Source organism: Tachypleus tridentatus, chromosome 2, assembly GCF_004210375.1.
Source record: "Tachypleus tridentatus isolate NWPU-2018 chromosome 2, ASM421037v1, whole genome shotgun sequence".
NCBI lineage: Eukaryota > Metazoa > Arthropoda > Merostomata > Xiphosura > Limulidae > Tachypleus > Tachypleus tridentatus.
In genome coordinates, this window is record NC_134826.1 from 84333402 (window position 1) to 84353202 (window position 19801).

Genomic DNA, 19801 nt, shown 5'->3' on the forward strand with positions numbered 1-19801 from the left:
ATTGGATGGTATTAAATTGTCCTTTATCCCACATAAACATCCTATTACAGTGCACAGATTTCAGGGAAGTCCACTACTTTAAACAAGGTCTGTTTTGATTTGCTTGAATCAAAGTTATTGATACTTGTTCAACGCGAAAGCGGTTTATCCTGAATAACTGACCCATCCAAAAAAAAAAAGGTTATTAATCAAAGATAGCGGTTTCAGTTAATGTATTACAAAAATTTGATGTGTTTCCCAAAGTATTTTAAATACGTCGCTTTTGTTTAATGGCTTAGCATGATGTGGTGGTTAAAAGAAGTCAAGTCGACTCATATGCTGAGAGTTATGGGTTCGAATCCCACCACCGAATGTACTCGTCATTTCAGCTGTGGGGACGCTATAAGGTGATGGACATTTTCATCCTTTGTTGGTAAAGGGTAGTCAAAGTTCATCTACTCTATTACAACCACACTGGGAACAGCTCTCGTGCAGCTTTGCTAAAATTGTAATTTTTTATTGTAACACATTCTGCATGAGAAATTAAAAGAATAAATACTTTGTGATATTTTAATCTTTATTTTCACCAGTGATTCCAAATCTTGAACAAATCCTGCGTTGTCAGAAAAAGCTGACAAAATTTATTGTCAATCTATTTCCAATGGAACATCAAACCAGTCATAGTTCAAAAAAACCTGGTTCGATATTCATTAAGGGCGTTGGTTAGCCCTGTAGTATGTCAATGGACTTTGGAACCATGTTCGAACTCTTGCGCTACCACAGAACATTTTCAACACCTACATTGAATTGTGCATTATAAGAGTGATAGTAAATCCTTTATCATGGGCGGTGGATGGTAAGGTACCTCTGACAAGCTTTCTTCCCTACATCTAAAATTCAAAATTAAAGAGGGCGAGGAAGTCTGAATAGCCTACAATTATTTTATGTAATTGTTTTACTTATTTATTTTATTAATAAAACAAAATTTTCTTTTGAAATCTAATTTCATAGGACAACACATGTTAATCGTCTAATAAAAACATATATAAGAAAATGACGCTTTCTTTATTTTTAATTTGTTGGGTTATATATAAAAGCGTTTCATTATGTGGATCGTCTTCAGGCCTAATACAGCAATGTATGATTAAAATCTCTGATGCTTTCTTTGTTAGGTTCTATTTAAAAGCGTTTAGGTGTCTAGGTCGTCTTCAGGCCTAATACAGCAATGTCTCTATAAGAAATGTAATAATATTAGAGTGAAGAAAACATCATCGTTCGATTATTTTTATTTTTATATATCTGTGTTAGAGATTGTTGATTTAATTTATTAATATCTTCATGGTGAGAACTGTTGTTACCAAATGACTTTATTAATTATTCACATATTATATTTACCATAGTAACCGGATAAAACACTTTTCCAAATCAAGCAAATATTTCTCGAGCGTATTTATTTTTATTATACAAATTTAATATTTAAAGTATTCATTCATGTGTTACAACTTTAATGCGTATATCTGTATCCATAATATATTCCCAAGTGATTAAAATAACCTATTTTTTGTAATTTAATTTACTTTTGTTTTTCTCTTAAGTTCAAGTACGATAAAATTTTAATGACTTTAGAATTTTAGAAGATGCTCCAGAAAATTATTTAAAGTTAAACTGATAATGTATAACTTGTTAACTTTTGGGACACATTTTGTCGAGAAACAGATGACCACAAATGTCAATTTGATGCAGAAAGGAAGTTTGAAAACAGCTCAAAAATATTATTTATGTTCTAGAAATATTAATATTAGTATTTCATTAATAAAATACTTCTTCTTTATTATTTGAGATTAAATCAACTGGGTAATTCAGTTTACTACAAACATAAGTATCATAAACTACCGGAAGACTCCTCCCAGTAGTCAGTTTCGTAATTAAATCACAAACATTAGGCCCATCCGGATTGTTTCACCCAAGCGCTTCTATTAAAGTAATTTTATGTAATTGTTCACGAAGGAACAGAGCTATCTTATTAACCCTGCTTCTCAGAAACTTGTCAGAATACCAAGCATAACTTACAGCTATGACATGAGTTAATATGGTGGGAAAGAGCAGCGAATTAATCTTACTACATTAACCATTGTGGAATAAAAGCACAGGATGTACTAATATATCTAACAGAACGTTAACTTTATTAGGAATTATCAACAACCCTAAATACTTAATAAATACAACGTTAGCAGAAGTTCAATCTCCAGAATGAATTAACAACAATTTTAAATAATTTATAAAGAAAACGTTAGCAGAATTTCAGTTTTCAATATTAATTAACAACAATCTTAAATAATTTATAAAGATAACGTTAGCAGAAGTTCAATCTCCAGAATGAATTAACAACAATTTTAAATAATTTATAAAGACAATGCTAGCAGAATTTTAGTTTTCAATATGAATTTATAATTTATATGGACAACGTTAGCAGAATTTCAGTTTTCAATATGAATTAACAACAATCTTAAATAATTTATAAAGACAATGTTAGCAGAAGTTCAATCTCCAGAATGAATTAACAACAATTTTAAATAATTTATAAAGACAACGTTAGCAGAATTTTAGTTTTCAATATGAATTTATAATTTATAAGGACAACGTTAGCAGAATTTCAGTTTTCAATATGAATGAACAACAATTTTAAATAATATATGAAGACAATGTTAGTAGAATTTTAGTTTTCAATATGAATTTATAATTTATAAGGACAACGTTAGCAGAATTTCAGTTTTCAATATGAATGAACAACAATTTTAAATAATATATAAAGACAATGTTAGTATAATTTTAGTTTTCAATATTAATTTATAATTTATAAGGATAACGTTAACAGAATGTCAGTCTTCAATATGAATTTAAAACAATCTTAAATAATTTATAAATACAACGTTAGCAGAATTTCAGTTTTCAATATGAATTAACAACAATTTTAAATAATATATAAAGAAAATGTTAGTAGAATTTTAGTTTTCAATATTAATTTATAATTTATAAGGATAACGTTAACAGAATGTCAGTCTTCAATATGAATTTAAAACAATCTTAAATAATTTATAAATACAACGTTAGCAGAATTTCAGTTTTCAATATGAATTAACAACAATCTTAAATAATTTTTAAAAACAATGCTAGCAGAAGTTCAATCTCCAGAATGAATTAAAAACATTTATAAGTAATTAACAGAAACAGTATCATCGGAATTTAAATCTTCGTTATATATATTAAAGAACCTAAGTTTTAATAAAGATACTGTTAGTATAATTTTAATTTTCAATACGAACAACCTGCTATTTTAAATAATTTACAAAGAATTGTTTAGTAATAGAACTTCGACAGTTTTTATGGTTTAACGACAAGAACAAATAAGTGATAAATGAATCTGTTAATTAACTTTTTTCTAGTTCGATGGGAAAATCCTTATTAAGTTAAAACATAGAAATCAACATTTTCTCGCATATTCGGTTGAATTTAGTTCCGGTTTTAGTCCAAGGGTGGATAAAGTTTCTTTAGGCATACTTGTTCAATGAAAGCTCTGTTAAAACTTCTCCCTGAAGACTTAAAGCACTAAACAAATGGGTTTCAGTACTTGTGATAGGCGCAATACTGATAGCACGTAAAGTAATTTTGCTCTTAAAAACCGAAAGCAAGCTGTTCAGAATTCGGAAATGTTCCATTCGAATAGACTAATAGTTTCACACACTGCACTCCTGATCATTGACACTTCTTTATGAAACAGAATAAACATGTTTCGCACACTGTACTCCTGATCATTGACTCTTCTTCATGAAACAGAATAAACATGTTTCACACACTGTACTCCTGATCATTGACTATTCTTCATGAAACAGAATAAACATGTTTCACACTGTACTCCTGATCATTGACTATTCTTCATGAAACAGAATAAACATGTTTCACACACTGTGCTCTTGATGATTGGTTACTTCTTCATGAAAGAGATTAAACATGTTTCACACACTGTGCTCCTGATCATCGGTACTTCTTCATAGAACAGAATATAAGATCTGGATACAACAGTAGAAACCATCTTTTCTTCTTAAAATAAGCAGGAACAAAGTTTAGAAAATTAGAAAATAAAACAATGACAGAAAATTCAGTGGTAATATTCAAGGTCAAAACGAAAAAATAACATGTTTCATTAGATTATCAATTGAATTCATGTTTTTATGGATGCGTCTCAGATGGTTAAGGAACTGTCACAATGAAACACCAGTTTTAAGATTCTGCCCTCTCTTTTAAGTCTTAAAACGCATTTTTTCTCCCATTCTGGGTTATTGTACAGACTCAAAAGTTCCATAGCTACCCGTAAAATAAATACGGGAACGTGAATTTAAAAATCGTTGCAAACATATTTTCCTTGATACTCTGAACGAGAATTGAATTTTTCTTTCTAGCTATGAACGTTAAAACCACATAAAGCTTCCATTTAATAATCTTCTTTTTTATTTCTGTTTACGATTAGTTATTCTTTAAAGTTAAGCACGAAACTACACAATAGGCAATCTCTGCTCTGCCCATCACGGGTATACAAATCCAGTTTTTTAGCATTGTAAGCCCTGGGGGTCTGATTAGTTTAAGAAAATCATTTATTCTATTCTTGTGTCCATCTTTGATAAACTGTTTAATTAAATTTCTACCGCGTGAGTTCTATTTGTTTCGAACTTTTGTGCAAAACTACTCAAAAAGCTGTCTGTGCATTGTCCTTAATTTGGACTGGTAGACCGCCAACTTTTGTGCTACTTTTGTCTGATGACGTAGTGTGATTTGATGGCCCTTTTGATTAAGAAAGCACTAATAAAATAAATGAGGAACAATGATTGATCAGTATAATGAAATTATTTATTTTGAATGTGTATGTTTGAGGGGGTTGGGCCCCGCATGGCCAAGCGTGTTAAGGCGTTCGACTCGTAATCTGAGGGTCGCGGGTTTGCATCTCCGTATCACCAAACATGCTCGCCCTTTCAACCGTGGGGGCGTTATAATGTTACGGTCAATCCCATTATTTGTTGGTAAAAGAGTAGCCCAAGAGTTGGCGGTGGGTGGTGATGACTAGCTGCCTTTCCTCTAGTTTTACACTGCTAAATTAGGGACGGCTAGCGCAGGTAGCCCTCGAGTAGCTTTGCGCGAAATTCAAAACAAATAAACAAACAAATGTGTGAGGGGGAACATTTAGATATTTCGAGAAAACACTGCATTTTATAAAGACAGACCAATGTACCAATATTCTGTTGAAACTTGTACTTTTTTCTAAAAATAAACCATTTCATCATACTTATAAACTGTTCTTTTTCAACTTATTATTGATGGTCACTCTTATAACGCACCCACAACTCCATTATATGAATGCATATTTTGTGGAAAGGAGTCCACAAGCCATGAATCGTTGAATTTTCAGTTAAAGCACGTTAACTGCTTAGCCTCACTCTACCGCGTGTGTGTTTTCTTATAGCAAAACCACATCTAGCTATCTGCTGAGCCCACCGAGGGGAACCGAACCCCTGATTTTAGAATTGTAAATCCGTAGGCTTACCGCTGTACTAACGGGGTGGCCACCCAACCGCATTAGACAATCCAGATAACGTTTTGTAGCTCATAATTATTGTTTTAAAGCCAAGCCATATTGGACCAGCTGCTGCGTCTACCGCGGGAATCGAAGCTCAAATGTTAACGTTTTAAGTTCATAAATTTACCGTTGTCCTACGAGAGAAAGAATACAAATAACATTTGCCAAACATGGTTGAAATGCTGTTACCAGTACTTTTAACATTGTTATTATCTACTAAAGAGTATTAAACCAGTTATCATAACTGTTATGGATATGGTTGATCAAACCTCTTTTGATGTAGTGTAACGTACGTTTATACAATAAAACCTCTTTTGATGTAGTGTAACGTACGTTTATACAATAAAACCTCTTTTGATGTAGTGTAACGTACGTTTATACAATAAAACCTCTTTCGAGATTCTTTGTCTTCCGTCGATAAACTGTTGCTTAACAACCATCAAACCTTCAAAACAGTTGTGAACATGTTTCTATAAAACAACCATAATAACTTTTATGTGTTTGATGGTTGTTTTGTTTTTCTACGCGTAAAGCCACACAACAAAGGTTTCGGCACTGTGTCAAACGCAGGTATCAAACGTAAATTTTAAACGTTGTAGAGAAACCTTCAAGTTTACCACTAAGCTACCAGCCAGCAACAGGATTAATCATTCTCAAGTTTCACAAACTACTACGTGTTTAGACGTAGAAAAGAATACACGCTACTGTTCTTACCGCAGACCAGAGAGCCAAGTTTAGAGACCGTATTTGACTGTGAACCAACAATTTGACACTGCATGTCGAGAAACATAATCGGGCCTTTGTAACATACTTTGATAATTTAGTGAACTACGTCGATTTAATAACAGTCCATCCTCAACTCTGTGTTTATGTTCTGGCGTTGCAGCTGAGTTTAATGACAATATTTCGTAAGCTACGGGGACAATTTAAACAGGAAACAGGTCGTTAGCAAGGACTTCATTTCGTTAAATCTTCTTACTAGCGGGGAATAAAGTTGCCAGTTATCAGTCGTGGGAAATGTAGGCGTAACTTTTGTTTTGATAACTTTGTTTATCTATCCGTCCATCTGTCTATCCGTTTTTATGTATATGTTGCGATATTTTTGTTTATTTAATACGTAGGTTATCTGTCGCTAGATTGTTTGTGTGTCTTCTATTGTGTGTTTGAATATGTAGCTACTTGTTTGTCTGACTGCACGTTTCACGTGATACCTTTCGAATTGTGGTATCTTATAACATCTGTATCTAAGTCCCTTTCCTTATACGTTCAACATTATTTTTATCTTTATCTGCCAAAATCTTTATATTATTTAATTAATTCAAACGTTCATCTATGTTCGTGTTTGTTTGTGTTTTCTCCGATAGGATAGTTGTAACTTTACGGAATAAAAACTCTGAAATTCAGGGTTCAATTCCCCTGAACACTAGTATGTGTGTGTGTGTAGTACTCACCTCTAATAAAGTGATAAATGAATAGCGTTAACTTGTATATTGCTTTGCAGCTTAATAATTAATTCTACGTTTACTTCAACGTACTTGTTTTAGTCACAAACGTGACCTTAGGGTTTGATAATATTTTTCGATACCTCATGAAGTTTAATTTATTAAATATAAATATCTTATTTTTTATACGGTTCTCTTTTTGTCACCATTATCAGAAACTGAAATGATTTCCGAAATGCCAAAAGTAGACGCTGTGAACAACGTCGCAAACAACAACGTGAAGACATCTGATAATATTCAAGAGACTTCGTTTCCTTCTTCAGAAAAAACAGACCCACCCCCAACCCCACCACCACCTCCTCCTCCTCTTCCTCCACCCCCACCAACAGCAAACTTAGCCTCGAAAACAAACAATGTAGACAGCAAAGCAACTGATGAAACTGACAAAAATATTTTACCTAAGCAACTGCCAGATGACGGCACTAGTACCTCAGGAAATGACCAATCACACATAGAAATGCTTTTGCCCTCAAGGTTTGGAACCAAATATGTTTGTTGTTGGAAGTAATGTTATGTCTTATGTATATAAATGTTATCTAGACTAAATTAAAAAATATAGATACATAGCTTTATTTTTCTTGTTTATTTTATTCTCACAAATTTTCATAAGAAATATGATTATTATAAACTTTCTTTGTGCTAAGATTAAAGACAAAATTATACAACACTCGAAACTGTTTTACTGCTTATGACTCACTCTTTCCCTGACTTGTAAAATAAAAACAAGAGGCAACAATACTATATTCTAATTACAAAAAGAAATGTGTTTCACTCTTTCCTTGTATAATCTATATTAATATAATATTATTGTCTGTTCTATGTACATGTAACTATTTCGCAGTATGTGGATGGTACCTCATCCAAACTGGAATGAAAGATCACTAGGTCTATACAGGGGAACATACAAATTTTTAGTTTCCAATTTTATGTTGTACGGTTTTCATGGGCGTTTTTTACTACTACTTCGCCCCCCAGTAGATAAATCTTTAATAAAATTTGACATGAAGGTTTGTTATGTCCATGGGGAGATACACCCAAATTTTCAGTTGTTTTCTTTAACATAAGGTTTGTTTTGTTTTGAATTTTGCGCAAAGCTGCACGAGGGCTATCTGCACTAGCTGTCCCTAATTTAGCAGTGTAAGACTAGAAGAAAGGCAGCTAGTCATCACCACTCACCGTCAATTCTTGGGCTACTCTTTTACCAAGGAATAGTGAGATTCACCATCGCTTTATAAAGCCCCCACGGCTGAAAGGGCGAGCACGTTTGGTGTGACGGTGACTCGAAGCTAAGACCCTAAAATTGTGAGTCGAGCGCCTTTACCGCTTGACCTTATAGAGGGAACTGAAAAGCGCTTTTGATCAAAAAGTACCCCACTAGAACAACAGTATGTCTGTGGACGTACGACGCTAGAAAGTGGAATTCAATACCCATGATTGGCAGAGCACAGATAGCTCATCGTGTAGCTTTAGGTTTAATATCAAACAAACAAACAAACCCTCTATAAAGACTACTTTAACATTTCCCAATCAGTTTTGTTTGTAATGATATTAATTGTAACTGATTTTCAGACCATGAGTTTATTGTTTCGTTTGGTTTTTAAGAAACCTCCTAATTCGACGTGATTGATTCATATTAACCGTACGTCGACGCTTAGAGTTAAATAATGAGTTTGTTCACAAAACTACGTCGTTGTTCGTATCATATGGAACTACTATGTGTAAATAGTTTGAAAAAAAAGAACACATTGTCATTAATACAACAGTGAAGAAAATATAGGTCTATATCAGCTAAAAAATTATACCCAAAGCTTTTCCATATAAGAGTTTCAGGTCATACGAACTTCAAAACAGGTTCTATCGAAGAACAAGTCACATTAAATGGTAGTCAGTTTCATACTTTCATTTTAAACAATTTGTGTGCGATTGTATCTCAACTACTGAGGTTATACTTGGCAGATATTACAGGTGGTGTACTTCTTGTAAAGATATATTAATGACAATCAATAGATATTAAGGGTGGTGTATTTAAAAGGAAGACCTACTAACGATACTTAATACATATTGCGGGTGGCGTATTTCTTGTGAAGATATTTTAATGACACGTAACAGATATTACGGGTGAAGTATTTAAAAGGAAGCAGACCTGCTAATAATACTTAACATTTTACGCTGGCGTATTGCAGACGAAGCAGACCTGCTAGTGATACGGTCCACGTGTTAAGCAGCCTGTATGCCAAGCTGGTGATAATGGTAACTCTGGTGCTTGTGGTTACAGAAGTTCTGGATAACAATGTACCACTACTCTTTTTTCACGTAAGTCTTTCTTGTACGTTATGGAAGGCTAAGCTTACGTGTTTGTTTTATTATGTGCATTTGAAGATCTATTATGTTTATTTGATTTAATTTTGTTCAGATTTTTATTACAAGTAACTTTGAAACATTTTGGACATTTTATTTTTAATTGACATCAGAATTATTTTGTAAAATATAATTAGAAAATTATCATTGTTTTTAGGATAAAAATTGTTAACAAAATCTTTCAGAACTAAACTACTAATTCTTCAAATTTTTATAACGAATTTTATTTTATATTTTTTTGCAGGGCTATCTCTTCACTTACCTTCTAGGAGGCGCAGTACTCTGCCTCATGTGTATCTATTTCAGCATGATGGTGAACAAGTGCCCAAGTTGTACAGGTTCTTCTTTATCGCTCACAGAGGACGCTAGTGATCCCGAAGCGATTACAGGTGGCCGGAAGATTTCCCACCAATCTTCAAACATTAGTATTTATCTGAGAATAGGATCTCTAGGTGGGAAAACTAGTTATATACATACCTTTAAATACACTTCTTATCTCTTGAATAATTACACAGCATCATATTTAAAAGAAATTACTTTTATAAGTCATTTATTTAAAATATTCCCATCCGTGGATGGTGCACACTGTATCATTCTTATTGTTTTGTACCATGGACTCAATGAAACAGTCAACAAGTTTTTTCTGTGCCTATTTCTACGAAATAAATCAGGTCTCAAACTTTCCATCACTCAATGTTGTTGACTACATTCAAATGAAATCCGTTCGTGAAGTTTCTTACATCTGATAATAATATAGAACACGTCGAGAATTACGTCCTATGAACTTAAATTCACGGCAGTAATCTCTCAGTTTAAGTTCACTTTATATTTTATAAGATTAATTGTTACTGTATTACAGCTGTAACAGGTTTTCTGAAAAATTTTCAGAGATATACAGAGGGTATACAGAAATAACAGCGTTTTTCTTCACGACTGTATTCTGTTTATCGTAATGATAGGTTATCGTTTAAGACGTAAGCGAGATGATTGTTTCTCGAAGTCGAAGGAAAAGTTTTATTTTCTGGTTATTATCTGTCAAAGTACTCTCGTTTGATAGTACAAGTTTATCAAGTACACATACTCTTATGGTCTTGATCAGTCATTTGGAAAACGAAACAACGTAAACTATCCTTGAAAATGAAGGTCGTTATGAGCACAAATGATTTGATGTATTTATTTTTATTATCCTTACGTGAATATTTTTTTATTTCGAAAACCTGCATACCGAAGTGGTAAGTGCACGTGACTGTTCTTTCTTCCATTCGTTATTTGTTCTATTGACTCAACTGAATATCAACACTTGCGCAAGAAACGTACATATTGTCTGATGTTCAGGTGTCATTTAATTTGTCGTCAAATGTATATAAAATGTTTTTAATTAATTAAGACGAAAATACCGAAGAAAATGGGAGGTATAAATCAAACCTTAAATTCAATAACGTGTTTCAAGTTTAGAGGTACTCATCGTATTAACGTAGGTTATATCTCTTTGAGGTTTACCGCCATCTTTTGGAACCAGCATGAATTAGTCAAAACTTTTGTTAGAATGACTAATATTAACTTCCTGTCAGAACACGTTATATGCTTAAAGCGAAACGAACTACAAATCAACTTGAGAATTATTAAAGCTAATTAAATATACGTTTATTGTGCTTCTGATTATAAAAAAATAAAATACATTGTTTCGTCCGTTGGTGCACTCTAATGGTTCAGCGGTAAGCCCGGTTTTTTAGTGTTTAACACCAAAGAAAGCAATGCTTACTGATAACAATCAACATACTTATGTTATTCATTTTATTATTATTTTATTAGGTACGTTTTGCTTTTATTACAAATATTGATAAATAAGGAAAATAAACGTAGATTTTTTCCATAAATTACTAGCAGAAAGCCACCAAGCAGTTTCTACTTGTCGCGCCATCTACTAACTATTAACAGTATTAATAAATTTACTCAAGCATTTTCATCGTTACATTTCAATTTTGAGTCTTTTAGCAATAACGTTAGACAAAATTAGCCTTTACTACTCGAACACTAATTTTAAACTTTTCTTATTACCTCGAGTGTAAAGGCCGTTTCCGATTCTGCCTTTATTACAAAAATGTGTAAATCGCCTCGGTATGCAATAGAATATTTGAATCTTATTTTTAAGTATTACTAGATTAAGAGGTGGGACAGAAGGTTTAATACATGAAACACTTCAAAAAGTATGTTAATAAATCTACAGCAGCCTACATTGTCTTAAGAAAAAACAAACAAATGTACATAGAGGGAAATTATTGCTGTTAAAGTAAATCAAATTATCACACTTTGCCATTGTTTGCTATGTGGAGCCCGGTATGGCCAGGTGACTAAGGCGCTCCACTCGTAATCTGAGGATCTCGGGTTCGAATCCCTCTCACACCAAACATGCTCGCCCTTTCGGCCCTTGGGGCGTTATAACGTGACGGTCAATCCCACTATTCGTTGGTGAAAGAGTAACCCAGGAGTTGGTGGTGGGTGATGGGTGGGTAGTTGTCTTCCCTCTAGTCTTGCACTGCTAAATTAGGGACGGCTAACTCAGATAGCTCTCGCGTAGCTTTACGCGAAATTCAAAAAACAAACAATCATTTATGTAATGTTTAATTGAACAAATAATGCAATTTAATTGATGAAGTGTTTTAGCACTGTTACGTCTAACTTAATTTGCGTTATCAGCCCAACTATAGTCTGCCTATTAGCAAGTTCAATTCAGGTATCCAATAATTTTCAAATTGTTAAGACATAATTCATCGCCATCTTTAATACTTTTAATTCAATTAAAGCAATACTATTGTGGTTTGTTTCTGTGTTACACTTTATACCCGCTCGGGTTACAGGATTTCTATGAATTTCTGTCAAGATTTAGTGAATCTACGTCTTTTTCTAACATTACGAACAACACTTTTAGCATATATTCTTGTTTTATTTCCAGTCTTGCACGTCGTGACATCTAGTGGTTACATTAATAATTAATAGTATGCTATTGTTTTAACATATGTGCTTCATCTACTGCAAAGAATCGAGCACGGGATTTTAGCATTATAAGTCCGTAAATCGCTGACCGGCCAGGGGTCTTACCTTTAGATGTAACTTAAGTAATGGTAGAACGGAGTATGACTTGATAGTTCCTAATGGAACAGCTATACTCTCAACATCACATTAGCATTGTGAACACTCACACTTATCGCTGATCGACAAGGTAGCTAGACTATAAGTACTAATACGTGAGATAATCTTAAACAAAGTTTATAACGTGATCGTAATTTTTCATGTATAGACGTTTCGAATTTACCAAACATTTTGTCTCCAAGTAGCACATCGGTATACCTGTAGGCGTACGAGTATCCGAGTTTCGATACTCGTGGTAAGCAGAGAAAAAATATATCATTGTGTCTTTGGGTTTAACTTCAATCCAACATTTTAATTATTATTTTGAAAGAATCGTTTTTCATGTATTTTAACTTTCGGAATGATTGCTTCTATCTCTATAGAATTTCTGTTTTAAAATCCATATTATATTTTTCTGGGAAGTAGTCATTTTTGTAGTTTTCGCCCCTGGTGGACTATTTCGAAGGGAATTGTATCGTTTGTCAGGACTATTAGCTCTTCATCTACTATTACTGACCCGTTTGTTTCAGCAAGTTCTCAAGAGTGTTTATTTATTAATTTAATTTATATTTTCTTAAATGTTTGTTTATTTTCTATATAAATAAATATATATTTATAAATATATATAAATATATAATATATATATATATAATAAATAAATAAAGGTATAGTTGTCCCTAAATTTGAACTGTCAAGATAAAAGGAATATGGCGGCTGGTCAACAGTAACTACTCGTCATCAATACTTAAGTAACACTTGTCTATCCGAACAATGTGACTTGATTGTCAGTAGTATCGATCTATCTTACTATAATGGACTAACGTGTTTGTATCTATATATATATCAATGTATGTGACCCGAGTAAACAATATAATATAGCGCCATCTATTGAATAATACCACAAACAAATATTCCATAAAAATAATCACACTGTTATTCAAGATTCAAAGAATATGACAAATGACTACGGTACAAGAGCAACAACCATTTCTTTATCACATAACACAATTTTAGACAACACGACAGGAATATGACCCTACTATGATTGTACGTGAAGTTTGATTGTCTTTATTGATGTAATTTATAAATATACTACTAAAAACTTCGGATTCCTAAACAAAACTGTTATTGTTTTCAACAACGTCTATCACTTTTAATATATAAAAACATTACAGTTTATATCAACACAATCCCAACACTTTTCACGTGCAGTCAATCCCAGAAAAGATAATTGGGGGGGGGGAAGATATTCAATTTTCTAATATTTTTTCAATGATAGATGGATACTACAAATCCCCGCTAGTACAACAATAAGTATACGGATTTTCAACGCTAAAATCAGGGGCTCGATTCTCTGCGGTGGGCTCAGCCCATATCCTGCTGTGGCTTTGCTAAATAAAACACATGTGAATACTACAAATCGTAAATTCTAGCGCAAGCGTACGTCTGTAGAGGGTTAGTTTTTGCTAATCTCTAAAGCAACAAAACATTTCAAACCCAACAGTGATTGATAGTTATGACAATTTTTATTTTGGTGGCGCTCGATTATTGTTTTATTTCTCTATATCCGTCGGTAGGTATGTTCGTGCGTGTGCATATTACTGTTTTCACGCGTATGTGTGTACTATGTTTTATGTGTGTGTAGGAGCTATAGGTTTCGTATATTTGTGTGTAATGTCTTGACGTATGAATGTGTACTAGCGGGTTTTTCATTGTATGGCATAGCGGTATGTTTTCAGACTTACGCGGCTAAATACTGGGCTTCGATACCCGTGATTGGCAGAGCATATATAGCCAGTTGTGTAGCTTTGTATTTACTTTCAAACAAACAAGCAAATTTTGTGATGTTTGCACAGTTTGTTTGTACTGATATTTCTGGTTTCTTGTACGCTTTGTTTGTACTAACATTCCTAGTTTCTTGTGTGTGTGTTTGTACAGTTTGTCTATACTAACATTCTTGGTTTCTTGTACGTGTGTTTGTACAGTTTGTTTGTACTAACATTCCTGGTTCATTGTATGTGTGTTTGTACAGTTTGTTTGTACTAACGTTCCTGGTTCATTGTATGTGTGTTTGTACAGTTTGTTTGTATTAACACTCCTGGTTATAATGAAGTTTTAGTCCTTGCTATTCATTAAATACAGTTAAAAGCTCAATTAAGTGTTTTTATTATTCCGTTGGCGAGAAACCATACAAACAATTATACAACCAATCATGTAAGCTTGAAAGTCAGATTAGGACTAGACGTTACAACTGTAACACCTGTCCTGAATTTAACACTATAAACTCATTTTACAAGGTCACCTGGTGGTAAAGCGGTAAGACTACGAAAGTATAACTCTGAAATCCAGGGTTAGATTCATGCAGTGGACACAGGTGATAGCCCAATGTCTATTCGTACTAAAACGTTTGTTCGGTTTGAATTTTACGCAAAGCTGCTCGAGGGCTATCTGCGCTATCCGTCCCTAATTTAGCAGTGTAAGACTAGAAGGAAGGCAACTAGTCATCTGCACCCATCGCCAACTCTTGGGCTACTCTTTTAACAACGAATTGTGGGATTGAACGTTACATTATAAGCTCCCACTGCTGAAGGGGTTGAGCATGTTTGGTGTTACGGGGATTCTAACATGCGACCCTCAGATTACGAGTCGAGTACCTTAACCACTTGGCTATGCCGGGCCATTACTAAAACGTACTTTAAAAGCGAGGAGCCACACGTGTATTGTTTATTCTACCGTTATTGATGTACAAATAATATCTTGTCGTTACTGATGTACAAATAATATGTCTTGTCTTTACTTTCAGTTTTTGGTTTGGGTACCCTTACATCGCTCGGACTTGAAATCAGTTCCGCTTTCACTCGACAAGACGTATGTGTTGATGAACTGAATTTATCACAACCTGTTCTTCAAGCTTTGTTTACCTTTCTGCAGATGTTGTTTCTTTTTATGAATGTTCAGGTGGGTCCTACTGTTGTTGTTTTCTCGTTTCTGTAATGATTTTATTTCATTTTACCAGTAGAGATTTAATTAGAATTTATAATGTTTTATGCTCGTTTGGTTTATTTTGAATTTCGATCAAAGCTACACGAATGTTATCTGCTCTAGCCGTCCCTAATTTAGCAATGTTAGACTAGAAGGAAGGCAGCTAGTCATCATCACCGACCGCCAACTCTTATGCTACTCTTTTACAAACGAATAGTGGGATTGCTCCTTACATTATAACGCCCCTGTGGCTGAAAGGACGAGCATATTTGGTGTTACAAGGACTGAACCCGGAACTTATAACGCCTGTCTTTATTTGATTCGTTATTTCAAAACGGTTTTGTACCGTCCGTCAATTGAACTTACATGATGTTTAGTGGTTCATGATCCTTTCAACTGTAATGTAAATAATATTGTAGTTGTTCTACAAGCTGTAAAATCCACCATCGAGAAAACGAAATACACTGAATTAAGAAAGAAAAAAATAATTTACAGACAGCATAGTGGGGTTTAACGGTTACTTTTTTATACGACGGTCTTAGGGTTGTGGACAGCAAAGCAGCTTTATTGTCTGGCATGTTGACCGCTGGGCCAAGTTCATCCCATAAGAACTGTAATTAAATAATACAAGTGGTATGTTTAATTATCTGTATTTTATCAGAAAAAAAATACATTCCTATGATCAACGTCATGAAACGAAACCAGTTTTCCAGAAATGTTGCAGAAACATAGCTTATTTGTGTTTAAAAAAGGTATAGTGGAGACATTAATGACTTTCAGTCGTTCTTTCTTCACGTGCATCAAGTTTATATTCGTGGTTTACTTACAAATAAAAAGAAAGCAACATAAATGTAAATATACACTTCTGCGTACACTCCAGTCGGCCCGGCATGACCAAGCGTGTTAAGGCGTGCGACTCGTAATCTAAGGGTCGCGGGTTTGCATCCCCGTCGCGCCAAACATGCTCGCCCTTTCAGTCATGGGGGCGCTATAATGTTTGTGAGAGATTCGCATCCCATCAAATGGCTCCAGACACTAAATATAACCTAAAAACAATTTCCTTGGAGGATTGATAGAAAATAGTTCATCGCCTTATCAGCTCGAATTTTGTATAATCATATAACATCAGTTCCAAGCTGTTCTTGTGACCACTATCCAACATCAGTTCCAAGCTGTTCTTGTGACCACTATCCAACATCAGTTCCAAGCTGTTCTTGTGACCACTATCCAACATCAGTTCCCAACTGTCCTTGTGACCACTATCCAACATCAGTTCCAAGATAATCTTGTTACTCTTGTAACCATCCTCCATGATCAGTTCCAAACTACGCTTTCTACTCTTGTAACCATTTTCCAAAATTAGTTCCAACTAGCTCTTGCCGATCTCGTAACCATGGTCCAACATCAGTTCCAATATTTCCTTTCTGCTCTTGTAACCATTAATCAACAACAGCTCCAAGATGCTTTTGTGACCATTCTCCAACATTAATTCCAAACTGTCCGTACATGAAAGCTAAAATGTTTCAAGCTTTTAATATGTTTATCAAATATGAGTCTTCCAGTAAAATCTGAACGACTAATAATATTCATTTCACATCACATGACAGATTATCGTACGTATTTTAGCTTACAAATATACTATAGGGATTGACATTATTTCATAACGTCGGTTTCTTTGTTTCGTTAGAATTGAAGTATTAAAAATTCATATTAAATTTTACTTGTTTTGTGTATTTTTTACTTAAACTTGTCAGTTTGGGTCGATAAAAATTCATTTAAGAGCATCAATGAAACATGTAGATATATTATGAATCTGGTTACATCAGAGAAACGGCATCAATGTTTCATTTAGACTAGCATCTTTCAACCTTTTCCAATATGATTCACCAGCACAAATTTTTCACAACAGTTGGTAAAAAAGACAAAAAAATCACAAACTTAAAACGCAGAATTCTAGACCTAGGTTTATCAATTAGATGACTGCTTCACCCAGGTTTTTGTTCAATTTTATGTTGTACTGATTCTCGTGGCCCCGGCATGGCCAGGTGGTTAAGGCGTTCGACTCGTAATCCAAGTGTCTTGAGTTCGAATCTCGGTCACACCAAACCAGAAATTCGAAAACAAACGTGTTTAAAATACTTCGAAATGATGGTTTTGTGAAGCGTTTCAGAAATATGTGATATTTACTGTCGCTTTAATGCAATCGGTAAGAATAAGAGCCACTACTAGCTACCTGTTCTTAAACTACTTGATGTAATGAACACCATTTTGATCATGAGAGAATGATTATGAAATGTCAGAAACCGTCTGTTATCAGGTAACAATGTTCTTCCTTCTGACGATTCTAAATGATTTTTGTTTGAAAACTGTCGTGCGAAGCTGAGCGAAATATTATCTTTGCAAAGATGTTCGTAACTTTGAAGTGGTATACTTGAGGGAAGACAGCTGGTTAACGGCGCCTACCGCCAACTGTTGAGTTAATTTGGTATGGGTGAATAGGAACGATTTTTTTTTATTATTATTGTGAATTAAAAACCCTCGAAGTTAAAGTCCAAGACTAGGTAACCTATTTACTAGGCCACGATTGGGTCATTGCCCAACTAAATGAAAAGAACCAGACAGGTTGATTAATTATTTGTTGTTAAGTACAAAGCTACACTGTTCACCATCAGTATTGAAACCTAGTTTCTAACAGTGTGAGTCCCAGGCATGCCGCTGTGCTACTGGGAAGGAGGGAACAACTTAGCAAGAACAACAACATTAACACCTTTTAAATCACTACATTTAAGGTTAATTATATAGTGTCCTAAGATAGCCTTTCATTAATCATGAATTTATAAAACTTCCGTCCAGGGGAAGGGTACTCCAGCTAATTAGTACCATTAGGAAGTGCATAGAGACAATTATGGCAAGGTATATATCTACTGACGTACCAAAACAAACAGAACAAATGTATTACAGATCGATGTGGACTTCAATGCTCAATATTACCGTCAGTTTTAATGCAGATATAAATACATTTACACTTTTAGGATCTTATTCAGTCTTTGGGATGGTTTCGTCACGTCGCTTTCATGCATCTCCTAGCAACCAACGTAGCTGTATGGATACGACAGGTTGTATGGGAAGTGGTACGTGACTGGGAAAGCTTGGACCACGTGATTATTAGTTCTGAAAAACCTTGGCCATTGGATGACCACAACATGACTGTTCACACATTTAATGAGAAAGAAGAGCATGGCGTCTTCTGTAAGTGAAGTCTTCTTTAGTATTAATTTGTAGTAAGTGTTATAAAATGTATGAAGTTTAGCGTATTAAAGTTAGAATATTAATCATGTTTAATAATTAATGAATTTAAGTTTGCATATTAATGACGTTGATACTTCGCAGTCATATTCTTAGACGCATAATTATGTTTAAGTTAAACATTTCTTCCAGTTTTTAATTTACATTAATATATTTTTTATACAAGTTCAGCATTTGAAAGTGGTGTTCACGAATTATCTAAACCCAATTACTCTTTACATACGTTACACCTTTTGTAAGATTAAAATTTTAAAAATTATTTTTAAATTATTAAAATTATTACAAGCGATATATTTAAATTACAGTTTGAAACTAATTATAAATGAAACTAGATTGGTACCCCACAATAAAAAATATGTTTTTCTAGGGAATAAAGTCCTCTAGCCTTCGGCCCAGCATGGCGAGGTAGTTAAGGCACTCGACTCGTAATCTGAGGGTCCCGGGTTCGAATTCTAGTCACACCAAACATGATCGTCCTTTAAGCCGGAGGGGCGTTATAATGTTACGGTCAATCCCAGTATTTGTTGGTAAAAGAGTAGTCCAAGAGTTGGTGGTGGGTGGTGATGAATAGCTGCCTTTCCTGTACTCTTACACTGCTAAATTAGGGATGGCTAGCGCAGATAGCCTTCGAGTAGCTTTGCGCAAAATTCAAAACAAACAAACCTCAAGCCTTCTCTGGCGATAATTGTTCTGACATCGACCAAGTATAATATAAATTATTCGCCCATTTTTTTAAGTTGTGTTAAAATAATACAATTGCAATTTTTAACTCAATTTTTATCGTCAGCAAGTACGATTACCTCTATACTGGCAAAATTCAGACGTTTATTCTTTCTGATAATCTCGATGTTTTCCTAATAATGTGAGTTAATGGTCACCTGACAACCACACAGGTGTTTCTCTGTTAAGCTACGTTTCT

The 19801-nt window shown here is 34.0% G+C and overlaps 1 protein-coding gene across 3 annotated transcripts in view; it reads left to right on the forward strand.

Moving 5' to 3' along the window:
- LOC143244397 (proton channel OtopLc-like) overlaps positions 1 to 19801 on the forward strand; it is a 52877-nt gene that overhangs the window by 29643 nt on the left and 3433 nt on the right. For all 3 annotated transcript variants that reach the window (XM_076488983.1, XM_076488985.1, XM_076488984.1), the window contains exons 2-6: positions 7263 to 7581; positions 9291 to 9420; positions 9710 to 9917; positions 15398 to 15552; positions 18609 to 18825. In XM_076488983.1, coding sequence (XP_076345098.1) covers positions 7271 to 7581; positions 9291 to 9420; positions 9710 to 9917; positions 15398 to 15552; positions 18609 to 18825 — 1021 coding nt within the window. In that variant the 5' untranslated portion in view covers positions 7263 to 7270. The remainder of the gene's footprint in view (positions 1 to 7262; positions 7582 to 9290; positions 9421 to 9709; positions 9918 to 15397; positions 15553 to 18608; positions 18826 to 19801) is intronic.